The following is a 19,613-nucleotide window of genomic DNA, read 5'->3' as shown; positions in this document are numbered from 1 at the left end:
CCCACTACATAATATCACACAAAATCACGGCGCAACCGTCGACGCCGCGACCGTCGGCAAAACATGCACGTTCGGCACATGAAAGAAATACAGCATAAAACCAGCCGCTAACAAAAAATGAAAACCAATAATCGACCCTATAAGAAGGAGATAGTACTTAGATTTCTTCAGCGCGGGCATTAGCCAGAATATGAGTACTGCTCCGGAGACTAAAGCCGCCATGAGCACGAAGAGCCATTGCAGCCAGGAGACTTGGATGGTCCACAGGATGGCCACGGGTATGTAGATGGAGAGAGAGTAGCCGTACAGACAGAAAAGGGACATCATTGTTGGTGTTGTTGAGGTCTGTAAAAGAGATATTATATTTTTTAAATCATATAAAAGAGTTATTCATTTCGTAGATGTTGGTGCCTCATGGCATTCTCTACCAGTCAACCATAGGGCCAAACAGATTAATGTCATTGTGAACCTTATCATTATAAGATTCACAACCTATCATACCTGAGTCTCGATTTCATCCTGCCCGTCTGACACTGTGGTCCACTTGAGAGCAGCCCATAATGCAATAGGCACCAGCCATACGTAGCAGAAGATGGCTGTGGCCGCGTACGACACAAGGTGGAAGTCGTAGCGCCAGTGAACAGCCTTGTTGGCGGATTGTAGGTAGCTCGCTAAGTTGCCGCTTACTGCTATTGTGAAGATCTGGAAACATTTTAAATTATCTATTGTTATTCCCATTTTGGATTTCAGGGGCCTATAAATCCCGGTCTCTTTACAGGCTTGCGTGGGGATATAGATCCAACACGTAGAGGCCCTTTGGAGAGCTTAATGTCATGTAGAACGTCTACTAGAACCCATTCACATGTGCAACAATTAGACGCCCATGAACCGGGGTCTCATCAGGCATTGGGACTATTGTAGAAAAAGTGAACAGTATATGGTCTATGGATTGAAGTTTGGGTGGATAATGAGATTGGGTTATTGCAAAGACGTCCACCTGCCATAACAATGTTAGTACACATTATCAAGGCATCATTGTTATCATTATTAAAGGGCTCTCAAGCCTAGTCAATAGTTGGGTGGTTTTAAGGTATTCTATAAAAGGGTCTTTAACTTACCAAAGTAACAGATATCCATATTGGTCCATACAAGTCAGGTTTTCCCTTGATCCTCTCATCAAAGTAGTTGCGGGACACCTTCTGAGGCACCACCGATGATATGATCCGCTCCACCACCTCATTGGTGTGGACGTCAAAGTATTTCTGGTAATACTCTATGGTCCAGAAGTTGTGATTTGCTTTGGAAAAAAAGTAATATTGTATTAAAGACATTGATTAAATTTGTCCAAAATCTCTTTCTTGGCAAAAAAAAATGAAGAATTAGGTTTCTAATAACCATTTTTTTTTATTAAAAAATAAACAGTCTTATCAAACATATAATTAGCTTACAGCTAGGATTTCTTATCTTATTCTTTTTTATATTATCTTCAATAGTTTCCTATATATAAACTATTTTTTAATAAACTTAATACTATGAAATGCTATCTGAATAACAAACTTAATGTAAGTGACATCTACTCAGCCCAACTTAGTTAGGCATACATAATTAAAAAAAACTTGTATTGTATGCCAATTTAATGAAGCTAAATTGGTCACAGTCAAAAGCATACATGTTATTTCACTAATTACTATCTCAAATTTTGTTTAGCGATGGCTATATACTATGTAATATCATTAGAAGCTTAGAAAAAGAAAAATGAAGAGAACAAGCTCGTTACCAACTTAGATGAATATGCGCAGTTTATATTTATTAAGCTAAGCGATAAAATATTAATATTTCTTACTTTGAGGCAGTGTTTCAGGTTCTTCATTGTTTAGATTGTTTAGTTTAGGTTCATCATACGTGTAATTTGGATTCGACATCGAGCTAGTGTATTGATGCGATTGCACTGCCTCCACTTCTAAACGTGCACTCCTATCATTGTGCTCGGGCGAATAATCTTGAAAGTTTAGTAATTCGCCAGTCTTTATCGAAGACATTGTTTAAAATATTAGTCACAGTTTTCGTAAATAAAGTAAAACATACAGACGTATGTTGGAAAAAAACGTCATAACGCGCATGTCATTAGCTATGATTACATTTCAGTCACAGTGGAAAACGCTAGAATAGCTTGTTTAAATCAAAACCGCCGCGTCTATATCAGCCTTAAATTTGACATTTAGAAAAAATATAGTCTTTTTCTTTTTGCTGTACGGAGGTGGTTTAAACTTATCGATATCGATAAACCTTTTATGGGTTTTTACACGATTTCAAAGTATTTACATGTTCCATGTTCCAGCATAAATCCCGTTGGGGCACAGCAATATAAAGACTTATTCTAGGCTAAAGCATACCATTATGCTATATACTCCATTTAGACATCAGTCAGTTTAAACCTTTGCTTCACGATCAGATATTATAAACATACTGTATATTTATATGTACAATATAACCCCCTACCTAAGGCCTCATACTTACGAGCGCTTTTACAACGCGCGTTAAAAAAGCGTTTGAATGACACATATGGATACATGTGTATTTATTCACACGATGGCGGTGGCACTTTTTATCAAGCCTTGTTGGATTTTCGACTTTAAGCGTTGGTCGTTAAATCGAATTTTGCGTGCGGACGGAATCAAGCGCTTTTTTAACGCGCGTTGTAAAAGCGCTCGTGAGAATGAGGCCTAAAATTATTAAGAATACACCTTCCTTGCATAGTTTTAAAAGAAGCTTGAAACATCAGACGGCCTGTATAAACCTCACCGATAAATGCGTGTAGGTACTATGTACTAGTGTTACGTTACGATGTTTGATAGATCAATTGAATTAGTTTTGTTGCATCTACTTAGACGGCATCGTCATCATTCTCTTGTTCTTGTCCCATTCACTTGGGGTTGGCGCAGCATGTCTTTCTCTTCCATACCTCTCTGTAGCCCGTCATCTCATCATTCACTTGCGTTCGTTTCATATCATCTCTCATACAGTCCATCCACTTTTTCCTCGGTTTTCCTTTCCTTGTACCTCCCTCCACATTCTTTCGTAAAATACCTTTTTCGTCAGATGACTTTCAGCCCTCCGAATTTAGTGGATCTAACGAAGTGGAACCTCGATAGCACGGGTAGTTCCAAAAAGTTCGTGTTGTAAAGGATATCGACGTAAAGAAGTACTTAATGTACTTATAGATTTTTGTTCTTCTTGAAGAGGTTTCGAGTTACAAAGATAAAACGAATGAAATATTTGTATTAAAAAAGTTGTTATACAAGTGTGTAAATTACCTACAGTAATATTGTTTTCTTCGAGTTACAGAGGTTAGTTAGTAATAATTTCGAAATACAGAGGTGATGAAGCAATATGCCTAGTTTTTCGAGTTACCTATAGAACTCAACTTCATTTTTCCAGTTATGGAAGTAAAAATATAGTCAGACCGTAAAAAGTCTGCAGCGATTTTGATAGCCCACGCAGTGCAAGTGTCATTTTAAACGTCAAACTTCTATGAAATTATGACGTATACATAACACTTACACTGCGTGGGCTATCAAATCCGCTGCAGACTTTGTTTGGTGAGACTATAGAAGATTATCACCGTGAAGGGAATCGTTGATTACTGCGTCTCAACTCAATGAGGTTGAATGTTTCGAATTTTGGGTGTTTTGAGCTTTGAAGCCTTTGAATAAAAGGGAATAGCATTTTATTTCGATACCGAGGATTTCGCCTTATCGAGGTTCCACTGTATATAATGTTACCCTATGTTCTCAATATTGTTTACTTGTTACTTTATGATAAAAATACTCTATATTTAACCAAAATAAATATTTACATACAATCAACAACTCATTTTGGTAGTAAAGTAACAGGCAGTCTTATCGCTTGGGCATTATATGATTTATATGCTGTTTAACAATATCGATAACGATAATGTCGGTACGGGAAACACTAGAGGTGACGCATGTGCGGTGCGTGTTGGGTCGAGGGAGGGGAGAGGAGAGGAATCGTGCTGTCGTCGCCATTTTGTATTTGTACATCGAGCAAGCCTGAGAATCGAACGTCTCGTTAGCAGCTATTTTTATAAAGCACTAATAGTGCTACGTGACCATAGTTTTTCATAAATATGTGCTCGGATTCGTACGTGAGGTGATTGCCTTCAAACTTCAGATTATCATCAACAGTTGCGTGTTATCGGTGTTAATGTAAGTTTGCTACGTGTTGCCTTGTACTATCTCGCCATATTGAAATCTCGCGACCGACGTAATAGCGAGCTAAAATTCAGTATTCTGTGCTTTGCAGTGATGTGCGGTTGAAGATAGTGGTATGCTGAGAGAAGCGACAAGTGTCGTGCAGCAAGATGTCGAAGGAAATCGCGGACGAGTACGCGTCGAGTCTTGCGGACCTGACTGTGAACAGCAAGCCGCTGATCAACATGCTGACTATCCTGGCCGAGGAGAACATCGACCACGCGGGGGTTATCGTTGATACCGTGGAGAAGCACTTGGAGAAGGTGAATTTGCATTTTTAAAGTTAGGCGATGGGCATTTGCGGAAATGTCACGTGACGGGGAAAGTGTCTTGCGTTGACGCACGCCTCTGTGGCGTGCTTTACGTGTTGATGTGACAGCCGACCTCATTTGTACTGGTTCGGCTTGAAAACAGGTATCTCCAACTGCAATTAGTACTATCAGAACTAAGTATCGTTAAATACAAGTCATTTTATTTGTTTTTGAATATCGCGTACAATTGTCGCTTATCGTGATAACACAAACCCGCATAGTACTTAAACATGTTGCTAATAGCCAGATAACATTATTACAGTCAGAAGTTGTTTAGAATGAGATAAGATTACCTTAACTTGCCTAAAATCCATTGGAAATAGTCATAACATGAGAATGATGAAATTAAAAGTAATATTTTGCAATGTTTTGTAATTAAATAACCTGTTTTAATTAATTTCGAAATTTGATTGCTCAACATTACAACGGAGATACCTGTTACATAGATATTACCATCTGATTTCTGTGCCACTTACAATTACCTTGGCAATTTCATAAACTGATCTTATTTCAGTTGTGTAAAATGTTGAAATAAAGTTTTTTAAAACTGAGTTCGTCCTTATTTATTTTACTACGCGCCGGAAATTAAAAGGGTTTATGAAGCAAATGTTTTGTATTATTCCTACCCATACTGTTAACTTATAGTAAAATCTACGATTGAGGACAAGTGGAGGCAGCCTCGGACGAACCACAGGTGGTTTGCCAGGTGGGGCCGGGCCTAGGAGTCTAGATTTTGTTTCCTCCATACAGGTCCAAGCGGACATCAAGCTGCCTGTGCTCTATTTAGTAGATTCCATCATCAAGAATGTTGGCGGCGCCTACGTGCAGAAGTTCTCTCAGATCATTGTTAACATGTTCACTAGGACTTTCAAGCAGGTAATTATACTGTTCCTTTATATTAAAACCATGTTCTCAATGTCTTCTTTCATTAGTCTTATTTGTTTCTCTCCTAATTATAGCAAACTCAAAATACTTCATTCATAAAATACCATTCCAAAATGACCACATTGTCAAAACATCTTGTACACACAGCAACACTCCTGGCTATACATCAGTGGACCTTATTACAAAAGGCATAAGGTCCACCGATGTACAGTTAACAGTGTGGGCGACTGTACCAATAAAGCAGGGCACTGACAAGCCTTCCAAATGGATGCCGTTACAATTAATTCATCCAAATGGACAGCATCCTAATATTAAACATTGTACATTTTTGACATTCACGGACCAGTTTTGGATTGCAGCCACGCTATTTCGACTGTTGGAAGGCTCGTCAGTGGCCACCTTAATACCACATTGCCAAAGCAGTATTTAAAAATACCACATTCTTAAAACACAATTTTTTAAATTGCAATTTATAGATATTAGAAAAAATATTCCTAAATGCTAAAGTTCCTTTGGATTTCAGTAAAACTTAAATGTAAACTTTTTATTATACAAAAGAAACATTTGCTGCATCATTTAACATTGAGAACTGGGTTTCTGTGCTTATTATATTAATTTATCTCAATCTATTCAACATATTAACACATTTTACTCCGGCAGGTGGATGAGAAAGTCAGATCACAGATGTTCAAGCTGCGTGAAACGTGGCATGACGTCTTCCCGGCCACCAAACTTTACCAGCTGGATGTTAAAGTGAATCTGATTGATCCGGCTTGGCCGATACAAGCACAGCCACAGCAGTCTACCATCCATGTAAATCCCAATTTTCTGAAAAAGGTGTTTTTTAGTTGTTTCTGTTTTGATTTAGATATAGTTACATTAAGTCTTATGCATCTTGTAAAGTATGTATGTATTTGAATATTAAGTTTTCTAATATCATTTATGATAAAAATCCAAGTTCAGTTAAGTATATGCAGAGAAGTAATAGCATCTACCACATCTTGGTTACATTCATTTTACTCTCACTAATGTAGAAAAGTCTGCAAACAATTTTGTAAACCACAAACACAAGGCTTTTTAAGTATGTTTTTATATTTGCTAGTCTGCATTGTGCATAACCTTTTTGATATGAAAAATGCATAAATACGTTAACATACTATTACGTTTACTACAGTCAACATAAAAATATTTTCCCTGCTTCAACAAAAGCATTTCTATGGCACTAATCATGCAGTCCCATTTACATAAACATTCACCCAAGTCCATTCTTTTAACCAGCAATATATTTGTTCAAATAAAACATGATCCTAAACCTCATCTCCCTCCACAGCCCGCTGCTTCCGCTACCACAAGCGCCCCCTCCGCCAAAGAGGAGGAGAAGATGAAGATGATCCTCGCCAAGAAGGAGCAGGAGCTGCTGATGCTGCAGCAGAAGAAGATTGAGATTGAGCTGGAGAAGACCAGGCGGGCGCTGGAGATCGCCGCGGCTACTAATACTAAGGTATGTTTTATTACACACTTTTATTTAGCTTCACCGCGTATATTTTTTGTGTATCACTTATAAAACAAAGTCCCCCGCCGCGTCTGTCTGTTTGTGTGTATGTATGTTCGCGATAAACTCGAAAACTACTGAACTGATTTTCATACGGTTTTCTCCTATCAATAGAGTGATTCTTGAGGAAGGTTTAGGTGTATAATTTTTTAAGGTTTTGTGGAACCCTTGCGAAGCAGGGGCGGATCGTTAGTTACAATTTAAATGTTCTTCAAATTTTCAACTGATGCGCTCTGTCACAGTGTAATATCAACTTTCATGCATTCTGACTAGGTTTAAGGTTCCGTCACACAGGCGCGTTTTACATATAAATCGCTCACGCCCCGCCCGGAAAACGCGCCTGTGTGACGAAGCCTTTACAATGACGCGCCGCGCATAGACTTGGCGTTCAAAGGGTTATTATTGTTATTATAGCTTTATTTATCCATACAGTTACATTATTTGAAATATTTATGTGTATAGTATGTATATGAATATTATTGTATCCCCTATACGGTAGAAAGCCTCCTCCATTTTATTCCATGTTTGTCTGTCTTGGGCTGTGGTCATCCAGTTTTTACCAGCTGTTTTTACAACATCGTCGACCCATCTTGCCTTTTGTCGTCCATGTCGTCTTTTTCCTTTAATATTAATGTTACTTTTTCATACAAATGCTATGTATGTTGTCAATTCTTAGGTGGCATGCCTACTTCATATTTAGGTTAAAATTATCTCAAATTTGATTTGATTGTCTTAATTGACTTAATCTTGTTAATCAACCATTTCCTGGCATCTCGCCACTCCAAAGGATGTGGACTATTTCTTAGTGGCCTTAGTCCATTGTTAAAAGATCCCAATAAACAAATATGTAAGTGTTATTTTAGTGCTACTTTTAATTTCGGTTTTGTAATAAAACAACCTTAAAATAACGTAATAAGTTAGCTTTCGTACGAGTGTGTTCTGTCGTCGTCATAGTCAAACGTAGTACAGATATCTCGCCACCAGATAGATATATATACCCAACGAAGCGGCTAAGGTGCTCAAAAATATCTGAACATTTTAATTTTTAACAAGCAGAAACGTCTGCGAATAGCATCGGCTATTAAGCTTAGAATACATTTTTAAAGTGGTAGTGTTCCAGAGGCCGTGAGTTCAATTCTCACCCAAGACAGTAATTTTTCCACTTTAAAAATGTATATCTGACCATGCCCTTTAACGTCTTACTATACCTTGGATAACCTTGGCCACTCCGTTAGGTATATCTGTACATCATGGTCCTGTTTAATTTTGCCATATTGCTAAATACAAAGCCTAAGCTATGATAAGCCCAGTAAAGGAAGTAAATTAAGTTAATCATTTAAATTTCATTTTGTTGTTTTACTGGTTTAGCAGGACCTGCTTAAGCAATCATTTTCCTAAGTAGCTATGCTTACTAATTGAAATGTAAATTAACTAATGACAACTGTATTAAGGTCTTTTGTTAATGAAGTGACACAATTAACGATGACATCAAGTATTCGAGTCTAAGTCTAGCTGATGTTTGGTAAACTGCGTATGATATGCAGTCATTAGAGCTAGGCGGACAATCGGGGTGCATGTTTATACTCTTGCAATGATAATGATGATTTAATATATGTAAAAACTCAAAAATGCGCGCTTTCCCAGAGATAAGACCAAGCTAGATCGATTTATCGCCCCCGAAAACCCCCATACACGGTGTAACATGAGGAAACCGAATAATTTTAAGTGTATTCCTGATCATATTTAGAGACAAAAATGTCCTATAAACTTTTTTGAAATTCGCCTAGTTTCAGAGATAATATTATTTAAAAAGAAAACAAGTTTTAGTTGTTACATAGTGTAAAAGGCCTTTTTGATGGTGATGTTGCTGCTATGGGACGTAGTCTAAATGAGTCGCTTAACTTCAAACTCGGGTAAATCCATCTGTCAGATTATACGATTTTGGTATTAAGAAAAGGTAATAGGGTAGATATTTGCTGAAAGGGTCGAATGGATTTACCCGAGTTTGAAGTTAAGCGACTCAAATATCCTTATTGATAGGTGTCAAAAAGTGACAAGTAACACTTTGAAAAAAGTAGGTTTTACGAAAAATAAATGTAAAAATCAATTTTAAATGACAAGTTTACCAATAACATTTATTTTTTATGTACAAATACATTCAAAAAATTGAAAAAACAAAACAAAAAAGATTCTTTTTGTCGAAATTGACCTAAACTCGTGTTAATTTTTTTCCTTCTTTTGACCTCAGAAATGCGTGGTTAAAATTATTCGGTTTCCTCATGTTACACCGTGTATAGCAAAATTCATCGAATAAATCGTTAGAGCCGTTTCCGAGATCCCCGAAATACATATATAAATAAACAAGAATCGCTCGTTTAAAGCTATTAGATTAGATAGATAAAATAGGAGTGTATAGGTTTTTAAAAGGCTATGCATATGTGATGCCCGCGGATTTCCCCATACCCATACTCGTGGGCCACGGTAACCGATTACTATACTATCACTTGTTTACCACAGGCGTCATACCAATCAAAATAGTGTCTTGTATCTTGTATCTCTGTCCTAGGGGTTCCCAAACTGTGCGCACAAAGAAATTAATGTAAAAACACCACGTTTCTAGATAATCCAAGGTTATGTAGATTTTGTTTTATCTCTTTGACTACAGAAGGATAAAAGAAGTGTAGAGATAACAATCCTATTGTTATGTAAAAGTACCATGTTCTTTAAAACAGTTACAACTGTTACAAGTACTACCCATTGAATGAAATTAACAATCTTAAACCGCCTAGCCCTTTTTAGTGTTCCGTACCCAAAGGGTAAAAACGGGGCCCTATTACTAAGACTCCGCTGTCCGTCTGTCTGTCCGCCCGTCCGTCCGTCTGTCTGTCCGCCCGTCCGTCCGTCCGTCTGTCCGTCCGTCCGTCCGTCCGTCCGTCCGTCCGTCCGTCTGTCTGTCACCGGGCTGTAACTCGAGAACCCTGATAGCTAGACAGTTGAAATTTTCACAGATGATGTATATATGTTGCCGCTATAACAACAAATATTAAAAACAAAATAAAATAAATATTTAAGTGGGGCTCCCATACAACAAACGTGATTTGTTTGCCGTTTTTTTGCGTAATGGTTCGGAACCCTTCGTGCGCGAGTTCGTCTCGCACTTGGCTGGTTTTTTTATATAATCTTGCAATTCTTGCACTAAGATATGTACAGTGATACAGTCACGTCTAAAAATATCGATAGGGGCAAAGTGCCACAAATATGTATAATACGTACGTACACTACCTTATTGTATGGGCAATAAGGTCGCGTATGCATACTTATATACAGTCATGTCATACGGACAATGTATCGATATTTTCAGACATGAGTGACATGACTATATAAATTATTAAATCTTGATTCTTGCAATTACTGATAATGTGGAAGGAATGGAAGATAATTATCAGTTTTTTTTTTAACCGTCTATTTTATTGGTCATTGAGATTAGTTATTATCATGAAAGTTAACGGACAAAAGAAGTTTGATTACTTACATTTATCTTTTAGTACCTACTCCAAAGACAAGATAAAACAATACAATAGTCTTGGATTTCCAAAATGATTAAAATACCACGTTCAACTCGACAGTAAACATCTCTATTGAATAAAATTAACGATTTGTAACCGGTATTCACCCGTTGTTTATCAATACGCAGTATGTAAATACCCGGTATTCAAACACAAAGTTGTTGTTTTCCTGTTATCAACGCCGGGTTTTTAGTTTTACCTACCACACAGCTCTGCTCTTAGAGCTAAATATATAAGACAACTTGACCTAGCTATATATCCATCTATAGGGATGTAGACTGTATTTAAAATAAATAATAATAAAATCAAAATTCAGACAAAATTCGTAAATATGATTTAAAAATTATTCTCTCCTCAACCCTTTGGCGATGTTTCTTACCTAGCCAACAAACAAACATGGAGTTTAATCATTAGAATGTAATTTTGAGGCTCTTTGCTAAATTAATATCGAGTCGTTAGGGGGACTGTTTAGTATGAAACATATATAGTCCCCCTCCGCGTCTGTCTGTGTGTATGCACCTATGCTCGTGATAAACTCAAAAACTACTGAACGGATTTTCATGCGGTTTTCACCTATCAGAGTGATTCTTGAGGAAGGTTTAGGTGTGTGATTCATTAAGGTTTTGTGTAAGGTTACATATTTTGGTTTCAATGTATTAAACACATATTCAAAGTTTTCCCTGTCTGCATGCGGTTGGTATAATTTACAAGAATACAAAACATTCCACACAATGTTCATGTTAACACGACACAATATTTTAGCCGTGTTTGGTAAACATAGTCTCGTCACCTTGAGAGTTAGTAATGACAATGATCTGTCTGTCACTGTTCCGAGTCGTTCATTATTTCAACATTACATTATCGTTATTCGTTTCCACTTTTTTACGATAACAACGCATGAACCTTTTTACTTGACCTATAATTTCTGATTCTGACTCCCAAATAAATATTATATTCAAAATATTTATTTGGGAGTCAGAATATATAAATATAAATGAAAATTAACGGAAAAAAACCTTGGTTGTCGTGGATGTTAAAATATGTTGCTAGGCAAAACTGAAGGCGTAATAATATTGATTAAATATAATATTGAATCGATACTAATACGTAACGTTGCATCCTTCATACACGTGCAGAATGCAGATGCACTGAGATATAAAAAATCAATACTTATCATAGTTTTTAATCTGAACGCGCGTTCTGTGTAAATAAGGTACCTAATGATGAATTATAAAGAACAGTAGGGAATATTACGCGAAACTCTGCGTAGGGGGTGCCACTACCACAATCCATCACAATCTGGGGGTCTACCGCGAAACAAGAAAATCGAAATTTCGTTATATAACCTCTATCAGTCTATCACTCTTGCATATTCGAGCGATAAAGAGGCAGATAACTAAATTTCGATTTGCGCGTTTCCCGGTAGGCCCTTGTTAACAAACCGCCTTGATGCATCAATGTCATATTTTATTGTCTGTGAAAACTTGTCAAAAACAGTTTAAGGCACAGTATGTATAACTTACTCTATGGTTTACTAGCTAGCTTAGTGCTGCACTCTGGCGGCAGAACATTGCAGTAATACCCCCTATTATAAGCGATTTAACGCGTGCAGCTGTAATATTTTATAGCTTTGGCTAACTGAAGGTTATGAATGTTATGATGAAAGCGTTTCGCTGTTGCTAGGACTAAGTACTGTGCGTCTCATTGTGTTCACATCAAAATTAAAATCTGATCTAACGCTATTTGTATTTACTGCACTTACTGGACAAGCAAACTTTTTAACTTTCTCACGTTGACGACTTTTCCGGAAAGCAAACATTCGCGATGTCTACTTTACCGGAAAGCAAACTTTCTGTCTCTTTCCTTTACCAACTAGGCAACTTTCTTGCAATGTTTATTTTTATTACTTTCTTGTTAAACATACTTTGCCTCTACTTTCCCTTTTCCAACAAGCATATGATCCAGAAACACTACGCTTTTGCTATGTATGTGCGTATTTAATGGAAGCTTAAAAATGTTTATTTATTTTGGTGAACCAAAGATTCAGAAGATTCCATAAAGGGGCGTATGCTATTCCTGTTAATGTTAATTTAAATGATTTAATTAATGTTGAGTTAGTCTATAGTTCGTTTTTTTTAGCATTAGAAAGAAGGTAAGCGATCTTGACATGTCTTTTACTTGAAAAACGCTTTTTAAAAATCAGTAAATATTACTTACGAAAGCAGAAGAATGTAAATGATCGTATTAGATTCATAATTGTTACATATTTGCCGTGTCTTATTTTTAATGCTAAAAAAATGAACTATAGGAACTATTAATAACACCAAACCACTTTTCATTTACCGGTACTTTGCGTTCTATAAGCATGTTGACTAAGCATTTAACAGTCTCCTAAATTAATTATTTTTTTATTAAACCGAACGTAATTGGGTATTTACGATAATGCACATAAACTCCTACGTGCATACCTTGTTCAATGAGGTTTGTTACTGCCAAGATGTGCAACATTATGTCGGAGGATTTCGCTAACATTAACCTTTCAATAGGTTGGAGTTTGATAGTAGCCCTCTGTACATTAAAATAACTGTCCATTGGTATATTGGCGTTCCAGAAAAGTCGGGGGTACGTGACGCTATTTTTTTAAAGTTAATACAAAATTTTCTTTACATGACATATTCATATAATGACATTAAAAATACATAGCAACATTTTTAAATGGTAAACACTGGGTATCACTTTTTAATTAAAACCAGTTTTATGCCAGTTGCGCACATTTCCAAATAGTTTATTATACCATCATGTTAACAGGCTGTTTTGTTGTACACAGATGCCAGCGATCCCGGCGGTAGTGCCCAACATGCCCGTGGCGCTCGTGAACCCCGTGATGGCGCCCGTTCCCGAGGCTCCGCCGGTCTCCATCAAGCAGCGCTTGGGCCCGGTGAGTTGAACATTGTTTATTAATTTAAACATTAGTGTTAATTAAAAGTTGCAGATCACCTATCCGTCCGACGAACTGCATTAAGTTTCTTGTTTTTAAGCGTATTGAGTGTTAATTTTGAACACAGTTTTGTCGATCGACGATGTTTCGTCTGAATAAATTTACACGCATCATGTGAAATGTGTAAGCGCGAACTGTTAAGACTGGTTTTACGCGCAGTCGCGTTTATATGCGAACCTTACACATACCGGCCTTTGCGTTAAGCCGGTTAGTATTGTGATTTAGCAGTCGAACCCTTGTAGTTAGCCGGACAGATGGGTGACCACGATGTTCTGTTGCAGCCCGTCAACAAGGCGCCCTCCGGCGCTCGCATCGCGCCCGTCAGCGCCGCGCTCGCCTCCGCGCGCCGCGACCCCCGTCTCGCGCGACGACAACAACAACAACAACAACAACTACCACCACCCCCTGCGGCTGTGCCGGTACCCACCCCCGCCCCGGCCATGCTACCGACCCCAGTGGTGCCGACTCCCGCGCCCATAGCACCAAACGTGTTCGACATCAAACCCCTCGAGCGCGCTGTCACTAAACGAAAGAATGTCATCACTATAGATGTGCGTCCAGATGCGGCGCGCCGCGATCCGCGCCTGGATAAAAAAACAGAGAGACGCGAGAAACAGCAGAGACTCGAGGCGCGCCGCGAGGAGGAACTCAGACGCCGCGCCTTGCGCGAAGCGCGTCGCGAACGCAAAAACGAAGTCAAACCCGTCGAGGAAGAGAAAATCGAGGAAAAATACCCAGAAATGGACATAGACAAACTCCAAATCGCCGACGCGAAAAGGATCAGCAAACTACCGCCGATCCCCAAAATCAAAAGGGACGGCAAAGACGAGAAGAGAGAGAAAAACGCGGCGCGTCTCGAGAAAAAGAAAAAGCGGGAAAATGGCGGAAGCAGTAAGGAGAGCTCGGCCAGCTCTTCGCCCGAAAAGAAACCTAAACACAAGAAGGAGAAAAAGGAGAAACCGGTACCGGAGGAGCAGGAAGTAGTGGCGTTCAAGGAATTGAAGAATTATCACCCGGAGCGGTACCGCAACCGGGCGCGCTCGCCCAGCCCCGAGCCCGCCCCGGCCGCGCCCCGCGACACAAGTAAGATATTCCATGTTAACCGATTGCGAGTGGACACTGTGATACTAGTTATAAGCGGGAGAAGTGTGGAAATAAAAGATTTTTCAACTCTTGGAGTATTCATATTACGTGTTTTACGGATCGTGTACCCTTTACTTTAAGCATTAAGTTTTAAGTGGTTTATAATTTGTTTTAAAAATCAGCTTTAGGTGTAACAGATGTTTTTATAATGCACCGTTCACATTTGAGTTCACATGACTACGGTTTCAAATGCACAACACTGACACGGGGTAACTAATGGATTTTACGCTAATGTAACTAACAAACTGGGGCGTTCTGTTCTTGCAACCTCTCTAAACGAACGTAAAAAATACGAAGGGATTGGAAAGATAGTGACCAATGTGCTTCTATGATGAAGATCTTTTGGAGTGGAACATACTTCGCTTGGAAGACGGGACAACCGGCGTGACGTGGAAGTTCGACTGACTTGGACTATCTACACTATGGGGCTTTAACGTCGTCATTGGATAAGTAGAGGCTACGTAACACTATCGGCTTTTGACTGGTACTCTCCATAGGAAACGTTAGTCTCGATATGGGTGCTTTAATTGAACAAAAAAATTACACAAATTCATTATAATATTGTGACATACTTGCTAATGACTTTCAAATCACCACCAAGACACAACTTACGGGTTTCACTAGGGTGCTGAATTAGATTCAAACTAGCTATATTCTATGGAGAAAAAAATCCTTAACCGCATAAAGCTGTGCTTGCATTCATGTGCTTTTAACTTCATCACACTGGATAGTCAAATGAAGACTGGAAAGCTAAAAACCAAAAGTGAACATTGATAAAAATTGGGAATTAACATTAATAGAAACTTTTGAATTAATTTTGCAAGAGATGTTTAGGCAAAAATAATTTTCTTCATAGATATCTAAAAAATTCACGAATTTAACCTGCTAGGAAACATTAATAGTTTAAGGCTAGAACATAGATGTGCGAGCGTAGAGGTGCACGTGCGGGTGTGCGAAAATGTTGGAACCGTGCACGCACACGTCACGCAACTGGTGCGCTGTCTCATAAGGATCTGTATACATATTACAACGCGCACGTTCACTTCTATGCACTCGCACCTAGTGTGCACAGCCTTAATGTGTTGAAAAAAATTGCTTCAAATTAACCCTTTATAAGGCATAAGGCTGTCAGGAATTATGCAAAATTGAACCCTATCACTTTAAAAGAAAGTGGGAAATATATTCCCACTGCCTTATAAAGGCCTGAGGTGGTCGAAGGAATGAGTTCGATTTTTGCATGACGATATTGACGATGAATCAGAAGAATTCAAGACGTGCGGTCTCAAACCAAGTTGAAATTAAGTGGAATGAAGACCACAAGTGCATGAATGTAAGCATGATAAAGTCACTCAATTGAATAGGCAGTTTACTGCATCCTAATCTGAATGTATATTTTCTACTTTGATTTGACGAACTCATGAAAGTTTAAATTTTTTATACTTTTTCAACTGTCATTAATTTTACAAAAATTTTCATTATAAATATCTGGTTATTCAAATATGCTATACGAGCCACAACATTTATGTGAGCTATTTTTAACAGACTTTATAATCTTTTTCTCAGGATTTGATTTTATATATCACTTAATATCTTATTATTTAAAATAAATTTAAGAAACTGATCCCATGGGCGGGGATAAGCAAAGCCTGGTAAGTATAATGCGGAAGTGTCTTCGAAGCAAGTGGCGCCACCGAAGAAATCACGGATTGTGCATTATTTCCGCTAAACATCATTTATTGATCCACTACTGGGAAGTAAAATTCTCGTGCGCTCGACTTTTTCGGAAAGCATACTTTCACACGGCGATTGGTTTTTCGTGAATGTCTGCTTTTTTAAAAAGCAAACTCTCTTTAGCCGCACTATCTCGAAATGTTCACTCATCATGAAAACAGTTATTTTCACAATATTGTCATTTAAGCTGTTCAGTAATATTATTATTCTTTTGCATACATTTTTTTCCGAAGTGTTACATTGATGCACCTACGCTCCAGCCGGGCTAGTACATGATTGGCTCGACGGTATCTCGCCCGCCAGATAGACTACCCGACTCTCTTTAATTAATACCTACAGTTAGAAAAAGCCGGGTAGTCTATCTCGCGAGCGGGATACTGTCGCGCCAATCATGTGCTAGGCCTGCAGGAAAGTTTAAAATGTAGTTTTCAAATAGAATTTTCGAACAGGAACATCACCAACCAATTTTGTTTCGTGATTTTCATGAAGTACTTAGGTATTACCTTTCAATAAAATGTTTGTCATATAGTTCGTATAATAAGTAAGTAGTTAAGTACAATTTCAAATTTAATTATTTAGCTGCGTAGAATTATCTAATGTACGGTGTGGATCGTGTATTATGTGCATTTGTCCTGACAAGACTGATTTTCCCTAGGAAAATGTAAAATAAACCTGCCAATAGTCGACACCTCAAGTACTGTTACGATGAACCTTATTCAAAAGCAATAATGTTGAAAATCCTCTGACTGCAAATTTCGGTGTGGGCGTATAATAAAAAATGTTCCACTCGACTCCCAAAAAAAACCACTTTAGTAACTCATCTCTTTACTTTTAGCCCGTTGCAAAAAACCTGTGGTTTCGTAGGCAGGGTCATTAGGTACTACTACCAACTTGGAAAAGAGGCCGATCTAAAGGGAGAAGAGCTATAATAAATAAATAAATATTAGGGGGAAAATCTTACACAGATCAAATGAAAAAAGATACATGATAATTTTGGGAATGGAGAATTTTTAGAAGGGGCTTTTGGCGAATGGGACCGTTTTGCGAGTGGGATATTATGCGTCCTAACCGAAATCTTTGGTATTTTGGAAGGCAATGCTATATTTATTATTTTGAGAAGTTGAACATTTTAAGAAAGTGCTCGTCTATGGAGAGTTCGCTTTCGAAAATTTATTTTTTGGCGAATTTAAAACTAAATTTGAACTTGCATCCATGAAATAGGTTCTCATCTCCGTTGCTGTTTCTTTTATTTCTACATTTTTAGGCTTACTTACATTTTTGTGAGAGAGGTTGCAAGTAATTAGAACGAAAATCCAACATACACTATTGAACTAAAACCACTGCGAAAAAGTTAGAATTCTAAGAATAATTATATAAATGCTGTTTTTTTATGTTTGCCTGCAACAAGCAAATAGCCCTTAAATTCAGGGTTTAGATTTTAGAAATATATAGGTAGGTGTAAAATGCCATGAAAAATATCAATTCTGGGAAATAAACCTTATACACGGTGTGATAAAGACGATTTTCTCAGAGATCCATATCGAAATGATTAGGCTCGCTTGCTAAAAGCAGAACTAAACAATGATAAACCCAATAATGTTGTTCAATTAACACTTACGTGAGAAACTGTTATGGTAACCAATTCCCACACAATTTAAATTGTGAAAACCCGAAATTCACAAATTGAAAATTGTTATGTAGGACCGTAAGAATACATCAGTGCCCAATTAATTTCTCTACTTTAAATTTAAACCTATTTATTTTTAAATACATATTTAATTTCTCGTTTTTTAACTTTCTCAAAATATAAAACTGAATACTGATAAATTTATCCATACTTACCTATTATTATTTATTTAATATATTGCGATTTCATAATAAATAACGTAATCTTACCACTTGAATCACTTTTTTTATATCTTGTCTTAAATGTGCCTTGAAACTTGCAGCAATTTTATATGAAACAATATAATTTGTTTATTTTATAGTTATTTACGATACAAATGCGGAAAGTAAGAAATTCCCAACGAGTGGTGATAATTAAAACACGACCGCAGGGAGTTTTAAATCGACACGAGTTGCGATATTCGCACGTGTATTTTATAAAGTTTTACAGTACATATGGCCCTTTATATTTTCGACATATACACTAAAAGTGCTTATTGCACTGGTGCGGGAAAATAGCACCATATGTACCTACTGTAAAAATATTTTTAGCAGTAACTTTTTCTATTTAAATTATGTTACCGATACTAAATACACAGAAAAGATAGGTAGGTATAACTTTATCTCAGTGTTACTGTCAGCCGTAAAGCCTTTTAAACAACCTGTAACAATTTGTCTTGGTTAGAAAAGTTTCGATCGATATAACGTCAATTTACAATAATAAATGGGCACAAAAATAAACCAAAATTATGTGACTACTGCCGGGAGCGAACCACCGCGGCACCGGTAAGCAGGCAACAGAATGGCATTCAAAAAGCGACCTTAAAACTGCGTAACAATACAGTCCAATTTGCAGATGAGGCGGCGGAGAGCAAAGACGTGGACCTGCGAGTGTTGCCTGCGGTCCAGGCTGAGAAGGCGGCGCCCGTCGCACAGAAACGGTCGTCGACTGAGCTGCTGGAGGGCAAACCGAAGAAGAACAAGATTGATAAGTTTGACAGGTATACATTCATTTATATAATTTCAGCCTATAAACGTCCCACTGCTGGGCACAGGCCTCCTCTCATGCGCGAGAGAGCTTGGGCTATAGTCCCTACGCTAGCTATGCGGATTGGGGACTTCACATACACCTTTGAATTTCTTCGCAGGTTTCCTCACGATGTTTTCCTTCACCGAAAAGCTAGTGGTAAATATCAAATGATATTTCGTACATAAGTTGCGAAAAACTCATTGGTACAATCCAGGATTTGAACCCGCGACCTCCGGATTGAAAGTCGGACGTCATAACCACTCGGCCACCACCGCTCTTCATTTACTTGTGGTGTACTTGGAAGTCTTGATAGCTTACCTACTTACTTATTACAGATTTTCCTCTTCGAGTAAGCTCTACTCTTTTTTCTAAGTCAGTTAAGCTAAGCTTCATATATGTCAGCTTAGTTTTTAAAAAAGTGGGCTCCCGGGTGCGCGAGTTCGAGTCTCAGATGCGCAAAG

The 19,613-nt window shown here is 37.9% G+C and overlaps 2 protein-coding genes across 3 annotated transcripts in view; one reads left to right on the top strand and one right to left on the bottom strand.

The window, feature by feature from the left end:
- Window positions 1-9: 9 nt before the first annotated feature.
- LOC134794711 (protein YIPF2) lies at window positions 10-2,102 on the bottom strand. The gene is made up of 4 exons (XM_063766494.1): window positions 1,844-2,102; window positions 1,119-1,297; window positions 502-702; window positions 10-345 (listed from the first exon to the last, which is right to left on the bottom strand). Exons 1-4 carry the CDS (start codon window positions 2,037-2,039, stop codon window positions 25-27), a joined length of 897 nt encoding a protein of 298 aa, XP_063622564.1. The 5' UTR covers window positions 2,040-2,102; the 3' UTR covers window positions 10-24.
- Window positions 2,103-4,014: 1,912 nt separating this feature from the next.
- Window positions 4,015-19,613, top strand: part of LOC134794689 (pre-mRNA cleavage complex 2 protein Pcf11) — a 33,164-nt gene continuing 17,565 nt past the window's right edge. The window contains exons 1-8 of one of the 2 annotated variants that reach the window (XM_063766458.1): window positions 4,015-4,226; window positions 4,324-4,534; window positions 5,333-5,458; window positions 6,128-6,304; window positions 6,798-6,968; window positions 13,413-13,523; window positions 13,865-14,666; window positions 18,979-19,123. In XM_063766458.1, the coding sequence (XP_063622528.1) occupies window positions 4,382-4,534; window positions 5,333-5,458; window positions 6,128-6,304; window positions 6,798-6,968; window positions 13,413-13,523; window positions 13,865-14,666; window positions 18,979-19,123 (1,685 nt within the window). In that variant the 5' untranslated portion in view covers window positions 4,015-4,226; window positions 4,324-4,381. Of the gene's footprint in view, window positions 4,227-4,306; window positions 4,535-5,332; window positions 5,459-6,127; window positions 6,305-6,797; window positions 6,969-13,412; window positions 13,524-13,864; window positions 14,667-18,978; window positions 19,124-19,613 lie in introns of both variants that reach the window. The other variant, XM_063766459.1, reaches the window with a different exon arrangement.

This window comes from Cydia splendana, chromosome 11 (assembly GCF_910591565.1).
Source record: "Cydia splendana chromosome 11, ilCydSple1.2, whole genome shotgun sequence".
NCBI lineage: Eukaryota > Metazoa > Arthropoda > Insecta > Lepidoptera > Tortricidae > Cydia > Cydia splendana.
This window is presented reverse-complemented; position numbering and strand designations above follow the sequence as displayed.

Bases quoted from the DNA above. Each gene is read 5' to 3' on its own strand.
- LOC134794711 (XM_063766494.1), bottom strand. From the start codon at position 2,039: ATGTCTTCGATAAAGACTGGCGAATTACTAAACTTTCAAGATTATTCG. The intron at 1,298-1,843 runs GTAAGAAATATT...TTTTTTCCAAAG, and splicing joins ACCTGAAACACTGCCTCAAA to CAAATCACAACTTCTGGACC. The intron at 346-501 runs GTATGATAGGTT...TCTCTTTTACAG, and splicing joins AGGATGAAATCGAGACTCAG to ACCTCAACAACACCAACAAT.